Consider the following 18767-nt stretch of genomic DNA (forward strand, 5'->3'; position numbering starts at 1 on the left):
TCATCCACAGAACCAGTAATCTCATCATAGAAGGCGATTAGATTAGTCAGGCATGACCTTCCCTTGGTGAATCCATGCTGACTGTTCCTGATCACTTTCTTCTCCTCTAAGTGCTTCAGGATTGATTCCTTGAGGACCTGCTCCATGATTTTTCTGGGGACTGAGGTGAGGCTGACTGGCCTGTAGTTCCCAGGATCCTCCTCCTTCCCTTTTTTTTCACTCTGCCGACTACATGCACTTAGAGCATTTGTGTGGGGACACACACAATCGACTGTATAAAAACGCTTTCTACAAAACCGACTTCTATAAATTCAACCTAATTTCGTACTATAGACATACTTAGTGAACTGGAAAAGGAAGTGGCATCTGGGTGGAAGGGATCAGACACACAGAGAGAGGCAGGGGGCAGTGAGTGGAAGTAGCAGAAAGCCTGATAGCTGGACCATGGAAAAGCCAAAAGCTCAGCAAGATTCAAAAAAAGGAATAGCCATTCATATGAATAATAACACCTACATTTTCACTGTCAGGATAGAAATTTACAAGGGATATTTATCCTCATATGTCAGATTATAAGCAGATGCCAACTGCTTAACTGGAGGTATAAATTCCCCAATGATAAGCTTATCCCATTAAGGAGTTTCCTGCACCGTGCTCTGAATTACTGGTACTGGCCATTGTCAGAGACAAGAGTTTGGATTAATTGGAACGCAAGTCTGATTTGGCCATTCCTGTGTTGCTAAAAGTGCTCCTCGTTATCATGAACAAGTGAGCTACCCGTACACTGCTGCCTGGGACGAAGAGCTCAATTGTCTAAAGGGAGGGAGTGTGGTCAGTGGACAGAGTAGGTGATTGAGGCTGTGTGAACACTTATAGTGGTGCAGAGAGCACGTACGCTGTAGCCGTAGCTGTGGAGATGCTGGGCACTGCTTAGGAGAGTAAAGACAGGCCAGAACCTTTGGGTGTGTACGTGCCTAACCAGTGCTTCCCCCAGCTCTTTTTAGCAGGGAAGGTCTCCAGCAGCAGAGAAAAGGCTCTGGCAGGGAGGACAGCAGGGAAAGGCTCCAGCAGCTCCCCACTGCAGCAGCCTTTCCCCTCTGCAGGGAACTGCCGGAGCCTTTCCCCCCTACCTTCCCCCTGCTGGAGTCTTTTACTGCCACATATAACAACACACCATAGTGTGGACCCAGCCTGCTTCTTACTGTGATGTGTAGCTACACATACCCTATATGCTGCTCTCAGTGTCAACAAAACCTGAGAGACTGTCCCTAATTCTGCTATGGGATCGGTGTGGGCAAGCCACTGAACGTCTTTGCCTCATTTTCTCCATCTGTAATAATAACGCTTACTAGCTCCAGGGCTGTTGTCAGGCTAAGTTAGTGTTGTCAAACTTTGAGGGCCTCACATGTAAGGTGTGTTATAAGTGGAAAGTATTATTTTCTATCCCATAAGCCATGTTTGAGCGATCCTGGAAGCAGGTCACTTTTCAGGATGTGTAGTTCGGTACCACAGACTGATTTCCACCTTTCGTCAGACTGGTTGTGGTGGGCATAGGTTCTCTGCTATTCCCACATTCCCAACGCTGGAAATTCTGGTAATTTTAAGGGGTTCCCATTCAGAAGATTCAGCTGAGCTGTGTGCATAGAATGGAAGCTTAGGCAACAAACAGCTGAGTGGGATATTGTTAAAAATGATAGCAGGAAGTTGTAGTCTCTCAGAAGCTCTCCTTCAGGTTCAGTATAGTATGAAAATGCATGGGGAGCATAAAATCTCACCATCAATCTCACCATTGAACTGTGTTTAACGTCTCTTTAATGTGCTTCCCATTTTAAACCTGAAACCCTTGTGCATACATTTTTTTCTGAGGTGACAAATTCGCTTTCTATGTGGCTTCAAAATGTAAACATACTATTGCTTATCAGTGGCTATTTTTCTTTTCTGTCAACTGGATTTCTCCATGAAGAATTTAAAAAAAGATTTTCCTCATTTTTACGCTAGGCTTTAAACCAATAGGATTGTGGGAAACACCTGCTGGAAAGATGGCCACACTGCTCTGTTCTTTAATCCCCACTCTGGCTTTTTTTGCTTGATTTTCATTTGCAGGAAAAGTGATGCAAAATCTCTGTTTAATCATTATAGATGGAGGCAAGACATGTAGTTCTAGGGTAATGCTGCCTTACACTGATCTGCAAACTGCCTTAAACATAACCCAAAGGATTCAGTGTTTCTAACACTGCTACTTTTAATCAGCACCCCTCATCTGTGCCCTTGTCTTAGTGACTGAATTGGAACATATTATATATAATACTTTGCATTTGTACAGTGCTTGCTTTGATGATTTCAAAGAGCTTAACAAATATTAATGAATTAAGACTCTCACAAGTCTACACTAGGTACTTACATTGCATGGAGTAAAATGAGGAAACTGAGGCACATAGAATTTAAGTGATTTGCCCAAGAAGTCGGTGACTGAGCTGGGAATAGAATTTAGAATTTCTGATTCCCATTCCAGTACCTTAACGTCAAGAATTTCCTTTCTGCTGTGAGGCAGTAAGCTGGGAGGGTGGCCCTTTAAGCTAGAAACATCACTCTTTTGATTGACTCCTCTACCCTTTCAAAGCAGATTCTAACCTCCTATATACAGTTGGAAAGTTTGGCTTTTCACTTGAGTGGCTTCATTCCAGTTCTTGAACCCTCCCTTCAATATATCAAATTGCTTCCTTCAAAATCTCACTGAAAATTTCCCTTTACTATTTAGCTTATGATTGATTCTCTCTGTAAAGTGTTTCATTATGCTGTGTGTTAGAACCAGAGAACTACATTGTTCACAAAATGAGAGCGAAAAACTGGTGTTTAGTACATTTAAAAAAAAATCAGAAACTGCAAATCCCATACATTTTTATTCTGTGTTAACTATACAGCATAAGAACTAAGGGTCAAAGTTTAAACAGTGGGCTCCCTTCTTGTACCAGCAGACACTGGTTAGGTCATTTTAAATGTCTACAGCCTTGTCCACACTGGATGGGATTTGCTGGTATAGCTATAGCAATATAGCAATACTGACTCACCCTCCTAGTGAAGACTCAGCTAATACTGAACAAACAGCTGGGCTGGATTTAACCAGCTCCCTAAGGGTTCTCTGGTAATCCTTGCATGGTGTAATTAGTGTAATGGCTCTGTGCCACCCCCTCCCAGGGAGAAAGGTGTCCATAAACCCAGCGATTCCCTGACTGCCAGAATGGCCCTTGGAGAGGATATAATTTAGAGTAACCCTGATGCTCTTTTAGATTATGCCAGGGACCAGACCAGACTGTGGCCAGCTCCAAGATCAGAAGTGTCTCCACATCTGCTGCACTAAGGGCTTCTCTCCACAGCAAATCAGGGTGTGAAAGTACAACAGCCGCCTCACTACACAGTAACTGGCTGTGTGGACCCTGCTAGCATGCACACAAAGCAGTGCACTTTGATGTACTACAGTTTGAAATGGGAGTACGTCAGAAAGCACTAGGGAACTTTTAGTGGATGACAGCAGGGTCCACGTAGCTTGTTAGTGCATGGCAGGCTAGTGCGCTGTAGAGTTACACCCAATACCATAAACGGACTCCCTGTGAGACAAGTCCTGACTGTATCTTGTCCGCAGCTGAAGATCCAGGGTGAAATCCAGGCCGCAACTGAAGTCAATGGCTAAAGTCCCATTGACTTCAATAGGGTAGGGATTTCACCCCTAACCTGTTTCTTTTCCATAGCTCCCTCAAGATGAATCTATATAGGTGAGCCGTGGCAGAATTTCAGATTAAATATGTTAATCATACAGCTTGGGGTTTTTTGAATGATTTTCGCTGTATCCTAAAACTTAAGAATATCCCCCCAGAAATTCAGGGAGTGGAAAATGGATTTTGAGGTCTGTGTTTCAATTTGGACATCTCTAAGAGAAATGATAGTTACAAATGCATTCAGTACATTGAACCATTGCACCCATGGTACCTATTGCAATCCTGGTAACCATGAACCTCCACGTAGGGTGAAGACACCTGAATCTGATCTCGCTTACACAGGTTTAACACCAATCTAACCCCATTGAGTGAAATCCTGGCCCCTATTGAAACCAATAGCAAAACTCCCATTGATTTCAAAGGGCCCAGGATTCCACCCATTACTTTTAGTGGAATTATTCTTGATTTACACTAGTGCACATAAAAGGAGAATGAAGCCCAAGTAGTTTAATTAAAAAATGACATACTGTGTAGGTATTCCATTGTCTTGCAGAATAACAACATGCAAGGACAGGCAGGGAGCAACTAGTTAGAATGTCACTTGAAATTAGAGAATCCCCAAATGGAAATTTTACCTTCTATTCAATATTAGCCAAGGCATTCCAAATCTGCATAATCCTGCATGCACTGTAATATACTGCTATTCATAGTAGAAAGGAAAAGGAAGATTCATTCTAAATACTTTTAGTAGGTGATGCTATGGTAAATGTGGCAATATTTCTCTACTGCTGGGCTGTTATAAATACATTGGTGCTCAATGTGCCGCTTTGCTATTATGGAAGGAAATTCTGAAGCAGACAATCAAACAAAAGATTGCCATCTAAGACTGTTCTAAAATTGATTATGCTGTCCTGTCTGAACTGTATTCAATGTGTTATGTACCAAATTGTACTGAATTATCTGAATCAAAAGCTCACTATTAAACCTCTAAAATTCAATAATCTGGGGTGCATTGACATCCTATAATATAATAATCTATTTTAAATTATCACTATATGCTATGGGTCCTGTGTAGTATGTTAAAATTCCATCTCTCTCTCTCACTCACACACAGTATTTGTAAGATTGTAGCATTAATCTATGTATAGTGGGGGTGCTGAGAACCATAAACCCCCTGTAAACCCTGTGTATGATAGAAACCACTTCAAGCCAGGGGTGCAGCTGCACCCTGGCACCCCTAGTTCTAGCACCTATGCAGTGGCCAGAGCATTTACTGGTAGCTCAAGATGGATATAAATATATATAGTTGATACAGAGGTTTTGGCCATTATCGTTTGTATTGTTACATGGTAATGGCCAAAACCTCTACAATAATGTAAGTATTTTGCACTATTACTGCAAAACACTCTAGTATATATTTCTATGATGGAGGAAGCCTTAAAGAATCTTTGCAACAAAATTTTATACTTTCTTTTATCATTAAAAACAAATCTCTCCCACTGTAAAATACATAGAGAAAGGTACATACAAGAGGGGGAAATATACTGACACGCTAGGTTTGCCAACTTTCTAATCGCACAAAACTGAACACGCTTGGTCTGCCCCTGCTCTTCCCCTTCCCTGAGGCCCTGCCCGCCACTTGCTCCATCCCCCCTTCCTCTGTCATTCTCTCTCCCCCACCCTCACTCACTTTCACTGGGCTGGGGCAGGGGGTTGGGGTGCAGGACGGGGTGCAGAGTGTGGGCTCCAGGAGGGAGTTTGGGTACAGGAGGGGGCTCAGGGCTGGGGCAGGGAGTTAGGGTGCAGGAGGAGGCGTAGGGTACGGGGTCCAGGAGGAGGTTCTGACCTGGGGCAGGGGGTTGGGACGTGGGAGGGGGTTCAGCCTGCCCTGGCTCCACATGGCTTCTGGAAGTGGCCGGCATGTCCCTGCAGCCCCGAGCGCCAGCTCCACAGCTCCCATTGGCCGCTGGCACCTGTGGGCACAGGCAGCACGTACCGCGCAGAGCCAGCTGGCCGCCCCTGCGCTTAAGAGCTGGACTTGACAGCTGCTTCCAGGAGCCACGCGGACCCAGGACAGGCAGAGAGCCTGCCTTAGCCCCTCTGCACTGCAGATCGGAAGCTGCCTGAGGTAAGTGTCGACAGGGTCCCTTTTTGACCAGGCGTTCCAGTCAAAAACCAGACTCCTGGCAACCCTATGACACACACATACAGCAGAAAAATAATTATTTGCATTTTTAACTTCAAAATGCTTTTCCCATCCAGACAAACACACATGTAGATGTAGGGAGAGAAACATGCAAATGAGAACAGCCACATGTATGTTCCAAAACTTCCATCTGTCAGTGACAGATTTAACTAGAACAAAGTGTGTTTGGCTGTGATCTATTTTTTCATCCCACTATTTCTATTATCATCATAATATATTGACTTCCTCTAAATTAACTAATATTAAGTTATGCTGGGTCATCATCCCTCCTCTGCTTCCCTGAAAAATCTTTTTACAATATGCCATCTGAAGCCAGTTCTCTGCCATTTGTACTAATCTAAATGTTGGCTAGGAAAACACTTACCCTCAGATGAGTGAGAGTCAAACCCATCCGACTTTTCCGCCATAGGGCTCAATGAGAGCAGTTGCTGAATGCTTTTCTCTTTTCTCATCAGTACTGTACCTGGAAGGATCTGTTCTAGTGTTTGAGGACATCTTCAAACTGGTAGCATTCTACTGTGTCAGTAGGTAAGTTGGACTCACTGAGTTCATAGAGGGATTCGTTCATGCATGGCTGGGGGTAACACGTGGCCTGAACTGGTTTTTGCCCTCTCTTGTGGTGGTGCTTCTATATTTGACTTGAGGGCATGCATAAGACAGAAGGAAGGACAGCTTGGTCTATAAATGCAAGCTTTCTGTGTGAACTAATGTTATATCTAAGAGCATGCAAAGTAATCCATTCTTAAATGATCTTTCTCCTTTCCTTCTCCGCACAGCTTCAATTGCAGAGCAAGGGGCAAGTTTTTGTTGTCAGGGTAACTCCATTGACATCAGTGATTCACACCAGTAGCACAAAGAGCAACACCTGGCCTTAGAAATGCAAACATTCTTCTTCTTCCTTTTAAAAGATGAAGATGGGATGGCAAAGGGGAGAATACTGTCATTGAGAATGAATTCGAGATTGGCCCACATTGTGAAGTTCTGGCCCAGATTTAAATTCAAACTTCCCCAGAGTTTGGAATTCAGACCATTATACAAAGAGGCCCAGTCACAAGATTCAGGTTCAGGTCTGAGACCAGATCCAAACTTCCCCAGTGTTTAGGGATAGGATGTTCACACACTGTGTTCCCATCTCTAAAAGCTCTGCTACACTTTTGTACAGTAAAGTCCCAAGTTGTACACCTTCCAGTAGTGTTACTTCTGGAGCTTGGGGGAACTCGATGGGTTTAGATCACAAAGGTTTGGCAAACCTTGTTTTCAGCCTTTCACAACCCTAGAGCCTCGCTTTGTGTCTTCATGTTCGAACAACCTCAAAACACAAAAGTATCATGGTGAAATCATGCAAAATCTACAAGTATCCCGTGTAATGAAACCACAACCATAATCTACTTGGGTTCACTCCAAACTTAGCCCTGATTCACAGAAAGGCTCACGCCCCTTGGCTTTCAGACTCTAGTTATAACTACAGAGCTGGCTTTAGTCGTTACAGACGTAACTCCCATTGACTTCCCTGGAAGTTTTGTCTAAAGTCTGCAGGACTTGGGCCCACAGCTCGTGCACAGCATTCTGCACAGTAGTTGGACAAGGGAATTTTTGGTGAAAGGTGTCACGGTTAACCTACTGTTACAAAAAGTCCCATGGAATCATCAATGTTCATATAGAGCAGACAGGACCTGAGTTTAAATTCTGCAAGCCTGAGGACAGACCTTGGTTTAGCTATTCCATGCTGGAAGTTTGGACTAATAAACTAATCCTTCCACTTTAGAGGAATCTGAATCTAATCCAGATGGAGATGGAAGTCTTGGTGTTACCTGGGTTACTTCTGCTAATTGACCAGCATTAAACAAAAAAATATTGCAGGAGAGAGGAGTTAACAGCAAGCTTTTATTTAGAGACAGAAATTCAAAATATACTGTATAGACGCTAGAGTGGAAAAGACTTGTTATGACATCTTGTCCATTTCAGCAGGGCCAGGCCCTCTCTTATGTAATACCTGGATAACCTAGCCTATGCATCTACAGTAATCCAGTCTAATCTAATCTACACTTTTATGCCAACCATATCGCTGTGACAATCTGAGCATCCTACTCCTACTTTATGTAGTCGAGTTTTAAATTCAACTTGAATCATAGGACTGGAAGGGACCTCGAGAGGTCATCTAGTCCAATCCCCTGCACTCAAGGCAAGACTAAGTATTATCTAGACCATCCCTGACAGGTGTTTGTCCAACCTGCTCTTAAAAATCCCCAGTGATGGAGATTCCACCACCTCCCTAAGCAATTTATTCCGGTGCTTAACCACTCTGACAGTTAAGAAGATTTTCCTAATGTCCAACCTAAACCATCCTTGCTGTAATTTAAGCCCATTGCTCCTTGTCCTATCCTCAGAGGTTAAGAAGAACAATTTTTCTCCCTCCTCCCGTAACAACCTTTTATGTACTTGAAAACTGTTATCATGTCCCCTCTCAGTCTTCTCTTCTCCAGACTAAACAAACCCAATTTTTTCAACCTTCCCTCATAGGTCATGTTTTCTAGATCTTTAATCATTTTTGTTGCTCTTCGCTGGACTTTCTCCAATTTGTCCACATCTTTCCTGAAATGTGGCTCCCAGAACTGGACACAATACAGTTGAGGCCTAATCAGTGCAGAGTAGAGCAGAAGAATTACTTCTCGTGTCTTGCTTTCAACACTCTTGCTAGTACATCCCAAAATGATATTCACTTTTTTTGCAACTTTTTTTTTTGTTGACTCATATTTAGCTTGTGATCCACTATGCTGTCATTCCTAGTGCAAAGAATATGATCTTTATAGTGATTGTTCACATTATAAGACAGGTCTGATTTTCATTTATCCTAATGCTACTTTACACAGCTTGACCTGTGTAAAAGGGCCACAAGGTACATTTAAGGACACTTACACTGCCAGAGTGGTGTAAACAGCCTTTGTGCAGAGTCTCTAATCATATGATCCACTGAGAAAAAGACAACTCAACTCACTTCTGCGTTGCAATTCTAGTAATGCCTATTGCAGCTAAAAATGTACATTCTCAACAGAGAGGAAAATGTTTCTCTTAGTTCCTTTTATAAATGACATTACTGAATGTAACCTATGCTCTTGATGTTTCTACTAATTTCAGAGATTGCTGTCAGATAAGAGAAGGTAAATGGGAAATAATTTTCGGACAGCACTAGATTAAAACAAAGGCTATTAAGCACCGGCCTTCCACTGCTGGGAGTTCGTAAGAGTCCAGCATATGCTCCCAAGTGCTGATGAGTTGTGTGACCTCTGCTCAGACTCTAGTAAATAGTAATCTATAAATAATTTGAAACAATTTATTGTAGCTGAGAGCCTCTGCTCAGAAGAAAGCTAGGTCTGTTCTGGCATGGTGGCTAAATTACCTCGAACCACTAAAATAGTACCTGTAGGTGAATGGGTGATTTGGTGGCAGCCCAGGTAATGAATAAAATAGATTTTTTTCTAGGGGTTTCATTTCTTAGTATTTTCTAAGTTACAAATATTTACCTAAATAAAAAATGAAGCCAATTCCCACCCCCACATATCCCACACCCAGACCCATACCAATAACAGAATAAGAACCCAATGGCTCACACTCTGTTCCTCTTTTACACCAAAACATTTTCCATGAAAAGAGATCCAAACATAAACTCAGCTTATTAAAAATAGTTACACAATTACGTGCTCAGTGATGCACATAATAGCCATGTTAAGGGTTTTCCCTTCACCCTCCCCTGGTTCTTGTCACACAGACAGAAAGCAGAAGACCAGAAATCCAAAGTGCAGGCAATGCAATATTTATTGGGGTTAATCAAGCAAGCATGTCCATAGCTCTGTATGCTGCAGAGCCTTCACGGTCCCCTTTCCCTTACTTAGCAGACATAATTATACCTGTACTGCATGCCCTTGGTCCTACCCCTTACAATTTATGGTCATGTTCCATTTTGGAGGGTCTTGGGTCCAGGGGCTTCAGTACCACCGCTTTTGTCTCCGATGGGAGGGGTAAGGAGTGAGGTTGTGCTTCAGTCAGGGACAGGCATTTCTTTGGCTTTTAGCGTTTCTTATACCTTCCCCACATCCTCCTCGCCCCCCCAGACTGGTTGCTTGACCTTATCTCAGGAGAGGAGTTGAGGCAGGACTGTCCTTCAAGTGTGCGCTCGTATATTAAACTCCCACTTTACCTAGCAACACTTTAGCTCTATTTCTTATCTCTTCTCGCCCCATCTGCTTGTGGGCAGATGTAACACACAGCATCTTGTTCTTTGTTCACACATATTAGTAAGAATATAAAAATATCAAAAGTCAAATGGGCAAACAAGACCCAAAATTCTATCTCAGGCAAATATACAGGCCTGAATACTACATTATCATCACTAACATTCCTAACAAGCCATGGCGCGTGCATTTCAGTCAGCAAAATATACACGCTTTTGTAAGGGGGAAGGCAGTTCACAGTGGGTTCATCTACCAACACACGAGACCTTCTCAGAACTGCAAAGTCATACTTTTTTTTTAAATAGAGACCATCCAGTCATGTGGTTAGTTTTTCTAAATATGATTTCCTGCTGCTTGCAGAATGGTTAGCTAAGCTTTTTCACACATAAAGCCATGCAGACCCAGCTCTTCACTGTCTTGTTAATTTTATTATTGACTTTGAAGGGCCTTGTTAGGATGGGGAGTAGGGAGAGACCGTATAGCAAATTATTGTTAGACAAGGAGCAAACCTAAACAATTTGTAGCGATCCCAAAAGCATAATTACCATAGAACTCAGAGTGAAGGTTTATTTCAGTGGAATCCAGCTAACACCCGTCACATTTTCCTTATAAAAATTCTACACCTTCCAAAACCCCAAATGTTAGAAAGTCTAGGAATAGATGACTCATGAATGCAGCCAGTTTCCCACTGCCCAGATGATCCTTCACCAGGCACTGTCTGTCACATCACTCAGTGTAGCCAGACCCTACTCCATAATCCTACTTTGCTATTTAGAATCTAAAATATGTTAAGCTCTGATTTTATGTAAAGGAGGGAGGCGGAGTAGGAAGAGATGAGAAAAGTGATAGAGGAAAGTCTGTTACCCCAAGATAATTCGAATTATAAGTATTAATTCATAACTTTGTACATACTTATTATTCTTTATTATTTGTACTGCAGTAGCACCTAGGAGCCCCTACTAATGGGCCAGGCCCCCCCTGTGCTAGGAACTGTACAAATACAGAACAAAAAGATGGTCCCTGCTCCAAAGAACCCAGTCTAAGTACTGAAGTGCTAGAGGGGATTAGATTAGGTGACACTTGCGGTTCCTTCTAATACTATGATTCTATCATAGCACTTTCCATCCAAAGGTCTCTTTGTGTTTTACAAACATTACAAGCATTTAGCCTCACAGTGGCCCAGTGGGGGTGGGTATCCTTATCCCTCCTTTAGCATGGAAGAAACCAAGATGAAGCCACCAGCTTGGCCCAAAGCAGCCTCACTGGGGCTGAGAATCTGCTTGAGACCAGAGTAAACTCAGCCAGTGGATCTTGCAGCTTTCCTTGTCTAAGCTTGGGGATTGCACTGGTGACTTTAGTGGCATTAAGGGCCCTCCACACCTGGCAGAACAGAGCTAGAATTGCTAGCAAATCAGATCTCTACAATCAAATGGCAAAACTCTGAGTTCCTAATGGTTGGGTTTTTTGCTTTATTTATTTTCACAGGGATTTGCTGCCCTTCACACTCAGGCTTCCCCAAGCAATACTGGAGGCCAATAGCTTTGCAGACCTCGAAACCATTGCTAGCCTGGGGATAGGTAAGTCTTTTATGAAACAGCTTGAGCTTTACGCAAGCTCACGAGAACCTAGTAGCTTCAAAGCAGTTGAGGGTTGTCATGGCTGGTGGATAAGAGAGGCAGTACAACTGCTTTGTGCTGCTCTCAGAACAGGTAGAGAAGCCTAAATGCAGGGGAGATGAATTTTCTTTTCTTTTATACAGACACACTAAAAAGGGGCACCTGTCCAGGACCTGTAGGTGCCCAGGGTATAATGTAGAAATACCCACACTAAAGGACACTCCAACATAACAAATGTGCATAAGTGCCATTCAGCATAACGGGCAAATATTCAAAATAACTGGCAATCCAGGCAAATGAAAAGCTAAAACCACCCTCACATTCCAGCAGTTCATCACCTCACAATCTTTTCCCTGTTCTCAAGTGATTGGGGGGGAAAGACCTATGAGCTGTGAAACCTCTATATTTGGATTAATCTCACAGGACTCATGGAAAATGCAATGACTACTGTGGATGGGTCACTCACCAAGTGGTAGAGCTGATCTGCTTTTGATTACTTGGGTCAAGTTCAGCTGGGACAGAATCTTCAGAAGATTGGGTATTTTTGACTACATGACCCACCTTCAAACTAGTGATCCACTGCCACCTTAAATGGTGCCATTCTGAAAAATGTCATTTGGAGGATATCAGATCAGTGCCAATTTGCTGATTAAGCACCATCTTCATTTATGTTGATGTATAAAGCTGACCTGCTTTCATTACTTCGCCCTGGAGTTGAGCCTTGGTGGCTTCAAGGTGCATGAATTCAGTGCTCTCCAAGTAACGTAAGAATGGCCATACTGGGTCAGACCAAAGCTCCATCCAGCCCAGTATCCTGTCTACCGACAGTGGCCAATGCCAGGTGCCCCAGAGGGAGTGAACCTAACAGGTAATGATCAAGTGATCTCTCTCCTGCCATCCATTTCCACCCGCTGACAAACAGGCTAGGGACATCATTCCTTGTTATACAAATAAAATAAAAACTAGCAGAATCTTATTAAAGGGGAAAAGGCAAAATGCCACATTTATTGTGAATACAGAAAGAATTATAGTAAGCAGTTAGTTATAACATTATATAGCTATAACATTCCATTCAATTTCATATTTATTCACACACACACACACAGACACACACAGGTTCTGCAAGGTTGTTATCATAGTTACCAGCCTTAGAGTTGCTCATGCCAAGCTACTGGCCAGGTGGCCTGGACATGAGGAGGGAGCAAAGCCTTGTCAGATGCTCATCTGATGCTCCTGGAAGTTGGTTTGCAGAATTAGACCCCAAAGTTCTCACTTTCTAGAGTCCATTTTTATAGGAATTTCTTCCTACGCCAGTCTATGGGAATTGCTTCATCATGCTGTTGCTGAATCAATCAGCAGATGGCACATTCCTAATGGCTCTGTGCTGCCAGATGTTATCTTGTTGTTTGGTTCTCCCATCCTTGAGGCTGTTGGGTGGATTCCAGTCTGCCCTCTGGGGGTCCTCTGGTTATTTCCACTTGACGCCTTCTTCAGCCAATGGACACTGGATTCTTAGGCTGGCACCTCCCTGATCATTCAGTTATTATCCACACCAAGCATCCATCCACATACATCCTCTAGCTCTATTTTAATCACAATTGTTAACAAAGCGAGATGAATACAACAAAAGGGCGGGAAGTCTCTGGGTGCTGTTTCTGTTGTTACAGAGTATTGCTTTGAGTCTCTCTCTGTGTGAGTAGTTGTTGTTACAAAGAATTGCTTTGAGAACGGACTCTATCTTAGAATGTACTAACACAATTAGCAGCTTGCAAGTTTCACACAGAGAAGGAGAGAAACAGTACCAAAAACCAAGAGACCTCTTAATTAGTAATACTCTGGAATTTAAACTATGGGGAATCAAACTCATTTGTGATTTTAATACTGAACTTCTTTAATATGACCTTACCCGTCCTGGCTAATAGCCATAACCTCCATGAATTTATCCAGTTCTCTTTTAAACCCTGTTATAGTCCTAGCCTTCACAACCTCCTCAGGCAAGGAGTTCCACAGGTTGACTGTGCGCTGTGTGAAAAAGAACTTCCTTTTATTTGTTTTAAACCTGCTGCCCATTAATTTTATTTGGTGGCCCCTAGTTCTTATATTATGGGAACAAGTAAATAACTTTTCCTTATTCACTTTCTCCACACCACTCATGATTTTATATACCTCTATCATATCCCCCCTTAGTCTCCTCTTTTCCAAGCTGAAAAGTCCGAGCCTCTTTAATCTCTCCTCATATGGGACCCGTTCCAAACCCCTAATCATTTTAGTTGCCCTTCTTGGAACCTTTTCTAATGTCAGTATATCTTTTTTGAGATGAGGAGACCACATTTGTATGCAGTATTCAACTGATCAACCCAAAAAATTAGGTGTCTAGCGTAACACAGATTTTTATTATGACTCTCCCATCTCTACTTGCTGCTGTAAATGATTGTTCAAAATCTTAGTGCCCTAGATAATAACTGTACACGTGCACTTTGCTCATTTTGTTTCCCCACTAAGTTCTGTGTTCTGTTAACTGAACTAGGCCTCTGGCTTAAGCCACTCTGATTCCTTACCACTAAACCCACTCCTGTTACGTCAAATGTTGCATCCAACAACCAGCTCTAACACTAGTTTCCTGTTCAACTTTTCTTCTGCTCTTTTAACCAGATGAGCTTTGACTTTTCTTTGAGATTACACCTGTAGCTTCTTTTATATCCATGGTGAAGCCAGTGTCTGATATGTTTAACCGAGTGATGTAAACCTTGTTTGCTCAGCTACTATACTCAGCAAGATAGTTTCTCCCGTTGTTTTTTTCTGCATGAACTAATGTAGCAGAAAAATTATGTTTTCTTGGTGCTTTCTGTCAAATAAATATATCTATGAATGCTTTATTCTGCAAACAATATTTGTAATGGTGTCCCATTACAACATCCAGTGGAAGGAACTGCAGTCAAGATATCCTGAAATCTGTGTTAAGCTAATTTGTCATTAATGCTATAGAATCACTTGGGAGTTTTCCCATCTGTTTTTTAATATTCTGCATTATATTTCCAAGTAGGGCTGGGAAAAACCCACCAGTTTCAAATCATACCAGCTTTGATGAATTTAGCCAGCAGGTTCACTCAAGTTTCAGGATCCCCTATTATTGCTTTAAGTTTTGCTTTTGTCCAAACTCCCTTGGCTCTGGGTATCCAACCAATACTGAATGCTCAGAAAATGCTATTTTGCAGCTCAAAGTTATAACAAAAAATAAAATTTCACCTACATTTTCAAAAGTGGCTTGTGATTTTTGGGAGCCACAATTTTTGGGAGCCGATCCTGAGACACTGTAAGGACCTTGATTTTCCAGAGGGCAGGTACTCAGCAGCTTCTGAAAATGAGGCCTCTTTCAAACTGTCTCAAGTTGGGCACCCAGAAACAGAAGCAGCCAAAATTAGTAGCTGCTTTTCAAAAAAGCAAGCTGAGGTCTTTTTCTTCCTCTTCTTTCCACTGTGATGACGGCAATAGTGAGATGGCATTTGAACGTGTGTACTGGATCCCAGTGAAGTTTCTGAAGACAAAGAACATCCTGCAGTATACAGTTGTCCTAGAAGGGATGCTAAATCTCCAGAGCTCCATGACATCTTAGCAAGGTCAAAGAGAATGAAATATTTAGGATTGGGTTTCTTTCTTTTTAAAACAAAATCTAATCTGTACAGACAGATTGTGCTAGAAACAGCCACCTTTTTGTCTTCCAGAAGGAAAGCTGGCATCGCTTGAAAGTCTATTATGTCAATTTCCACTTCCTCCAAAAGTGTTATATATTCTCCTGGGACAGAAATTAGATGTCCCACTGCAAGCTAGATTGCCCTTTTCAGGATCTGGTTATTACACAAAGGGTCAAAGATTATAAGGTGTAGAGCACTGAAATGTGGTTTTAAAAGAGTGGATTCATCAAAAAAAGAATCCCCCTTTAACTGACGCATCACTGAAAAGACAGAGGAAAATCCAGCCCTTCCAGATGTGTTTCCAGATGTGCAGCGCAGACCCACTTGGCAGCAGGCTGTGGGTGGGAAGGTGTAGGTTTATGGGTGTGCCAGGAGAGAGGAGTGGGAGCAGATCATCCTATTCTTTCTTCAGTGGGAGGGAATATTTATTGCCCCGGAACAGCTTCTAGGAGGCAGCTGTGTGTAGCCCTCAGTTACTTTGGGAAAAGAATTCCTCCCCCATTTTAACTCCAGGCATCTGCCCAGTGCCCTGTCAGGCTATTCAGCTTGGGTCTGAGCTCTGGGTTTTCTGCATAGTGAGTCATCTTTTTTATTTTACTGAGAAAAATCATCATCTTCCCCTTTCATAGGCATGACGTGCCTGTCACTTCCTCAACCCACAAGATGCTGTAACTCCATCCCGCTACCTAGATAAGCAAATTCCACTGCGCTGCATTTGCTGACGTGCGGTGGAGTTAAACAATTTAAGGAGAACTGTGCCCCATTTGCTATTGTGGGAAGCAGGGTATTAGACTAGGTGATGCCAAATGAATGGTCATGTTCTTGCAGTTGTTAGTTTAATTTGTTCTCAAACAGTTCAACTGCCCCCAACAATGTGTGTTTGTTTATTTCAAGCAGACATGTCCAGTTCATCATCATCTCTCCCATGGCAGGAAATCACATTATGAAGTGACTGTAGTCTCAGCTTTCCTGAGTAAGAAAATACTGTGACATGCTTATAAACCAAAATTTGTCCTAGACAACAGCCCAGTCCTTGATGGGCTAAAGCAGCACTTGATCCTGTTTGCAGTAGGTTTTGAGGGTCCCCGTAGAGGACCAAAAGCATCACTGTAAGAAACAGTGCTGCAGACGGGAGGTACCAGAGAGTTAAGAGCAGCACATGACAAATGGGAAGAAAGAACAATTACATTTTAGCACTGGTGCGGCTACATCATGTGTGCAAGCCTGATGGTGGCTGAAGTTGCCTCAGGTGAAATCAAAGGAGTTACTGTGGCGTGAAAGTGGGGTTGGGCAGGGGTGAACCAGCCCTCAGATACTGAAACTCAAAATGAACTCAGGTTTTAGAGTAACAGCCGTGTTAGTCTGTATTCGCAAAAAGAAAAGGAGTACTTGTGGCACCTTAGAGACTAACCAATTTATTTGAGCATGAGCTTTCGTGAAGTGAGCTGTAGCTCACGAAAGCTTATGCTCAAATAAATTGGTTAGTCTCTAAAATGAACTCGAGCTATTTCATTGATTCGTGGCCAAAGGCTCTTCTGTTCCACCCTCAGCTGATGCTTAAGGGTTTATGCTGGTGTAACTGAGAGGAGGCTTTGGCCCTCAGAATTTACCACTGAGGGTACAGGACTGAAAGCTTTGTGGAAGGCATAGCTCCTGGGAGCAGTCACATCAATGGGACTTAGAATCATAGAATATCAGGGTTGGAAGGGACCTCAGGAGGTCATCTAGTCCAACCCCCTGCTCAAAGCAGGACCAGTCCCCAATTTTTGCCCCATATCCCTAAATGGCCCCCTCAAGGATTGAACTCACAACCCTGGGTTTAGCAGGCCAAAGCTCAAACCACTGAGCTATCCCTCCCCCCCACTTCTCCTGGCAGAATGAGCATTGTGTCTGATAGCAAGTGTTTGCAGGATCCATGCCCCAGGCCATTGCTTCCATTCCTAGAATGGCCAGTTGGCTTCCCTTGCTGAAACGCAGAGATGTGCCTTGTGCACTGGGAGTGTGCAAGGAGCACCGGTTCGATGGTTAGGGGTCCTGGCTGGGTAATATAAGATGTATGGATCTCCATTCTAAACTACTGTGTACAGCAGAGGCGGTGCTAACCCATTGGGGGCCCTAAGCAGGAATATTTCCCCTCCCCCTCCCAACACATAATATAAAGTGAATAGGGGGGCCCCCTTGAACTGCTTGGGGACCTAAGCAATTGCTTAGACTACTTAAGCTCTGGTATCTAGCTATCCTCTACCTCTGTGTTTCCTATCATGCCTTTGGGTTGCGTGTTGGATTCTTGAGTGCATAGGCCATACAGTGGGTGCCCTCACAAAAAAGTGTCATTTTTTCCTTAGATCAATAGACAGGGGATTTGCAGTAGTCCCTGTGCTTCATAATACTTCCTATAGGGCAGTGTTTTTCCCAAACTTGGGACGCCACTTGTTCAGGGAAAGCCCCAGCGGGCCGGGCCGGTTTGTTTACCTGCTGTGTCCTCAGATTTGGCTGATCGCGGCTCCCACTGGCCGCAGTTTGCTGTGCCCGGCCAATGGGGGCTGCAGGAAGTGGCAGCCAGTATGTCCCTCTGCCTGCGCCACTTCCCGCAGCTCCCGTTGGCCTGGAGCAAATTAATTCCAATTCAGCAGTCTCTCGCTGGAGTCTGTTTTCGAAGTTTTTTTGTTGAAGAATAGTCACTTTTAGATCAGAAATCGAGTGACCAGAGAGATTGAAGAGTTCTCCGACTGGTTTATGAATGTTATAATTCTTGACATCTGATTTGTGTCCATTTATTCTTTTACGTAGAGACTGTCCAATTTGGCCAATGTACATGGCAGAGGGGCATTGCTGGCACATGATGGCATATATCACATTGGTAGATGTGCAGGTGAACAAGCCTCTGATAGTGTGGCTGATGTGATTAGGCCCTGTGATGGTGTCCCCTGAATAGATATGTGGGCACAATTGGCAACGGGCTTTGTTGCAAGGATAGGTTCCTGGGTTAGTGGTTCTGTTGTGTGGTGTGTAGTTGCTGGTGAGTATTTGCTTCAGGTTGGGGGGCTGTCTGTAGGAAAGGACTGGCCTGTCTCCCAAGATCTGTGAGAGGGATGGGTCGTCCTTCAGGATAGGTTGTAGATCCTTGATAATGCGTTGGAGAGGTTTTAGTTGGGGGCTGAAGGTGATGGCTAGTGGCGTTCTGTTATTTTCTTTGTTGGGCCTGTCCTGTAGTAGGTGACTTCTGGGTACTCTTCTGGCTCTGTCAATCTGTTTCTTCACTTCCGCAGGTGGGTATTGTAGTTGTAAGAATGCTTGATAGCGATCTTGTAGGT

At 43.2% G+C, this 18767-nt stretch overlaps 1 protein-coding gene across 3 annotated transcripts in view; it reads left to right on the top strand.

Moving 5' to 3' along the window:
* Positions 1–18767, top strand: part of RIN3 (Ras and Rab interactor 3) — a 111420-nt gene that overhangs the window by 54748 nt on the left and 37905 nt on the right. For all 3 annotated transcript variants that reach the window (XM_073349502.1, XM_073349503.1, XM_073349504.1), the window contains 2 exons: positions 6372–6444; positions 11631–11722. In XM_073349502.1, coding sequence (XP_073205603.1) covers positions 6372–6444; positions 11631–11722 — 165 coding nt within the window. The remainder of the gene's footprint in view (positions 1–6371; positions 6445–11630; positions 11723–18767) is intronic.

The sequence above is a fragment of the Lepidochelys kempii genome, chromosome 6 (genome assembly GCF_965140265.1).
Source record: "Lepidochelys kempii isolate rLepKem1 chromosome 6, rLepKem1.hap2, whole genome shotgun sequence".
NCBI classification, from domain to species: Eukaryota; Metazoa; Chordata; order Testudines; family Cheloniidae; genus Lepidochelys; species Lepidochelys kempii.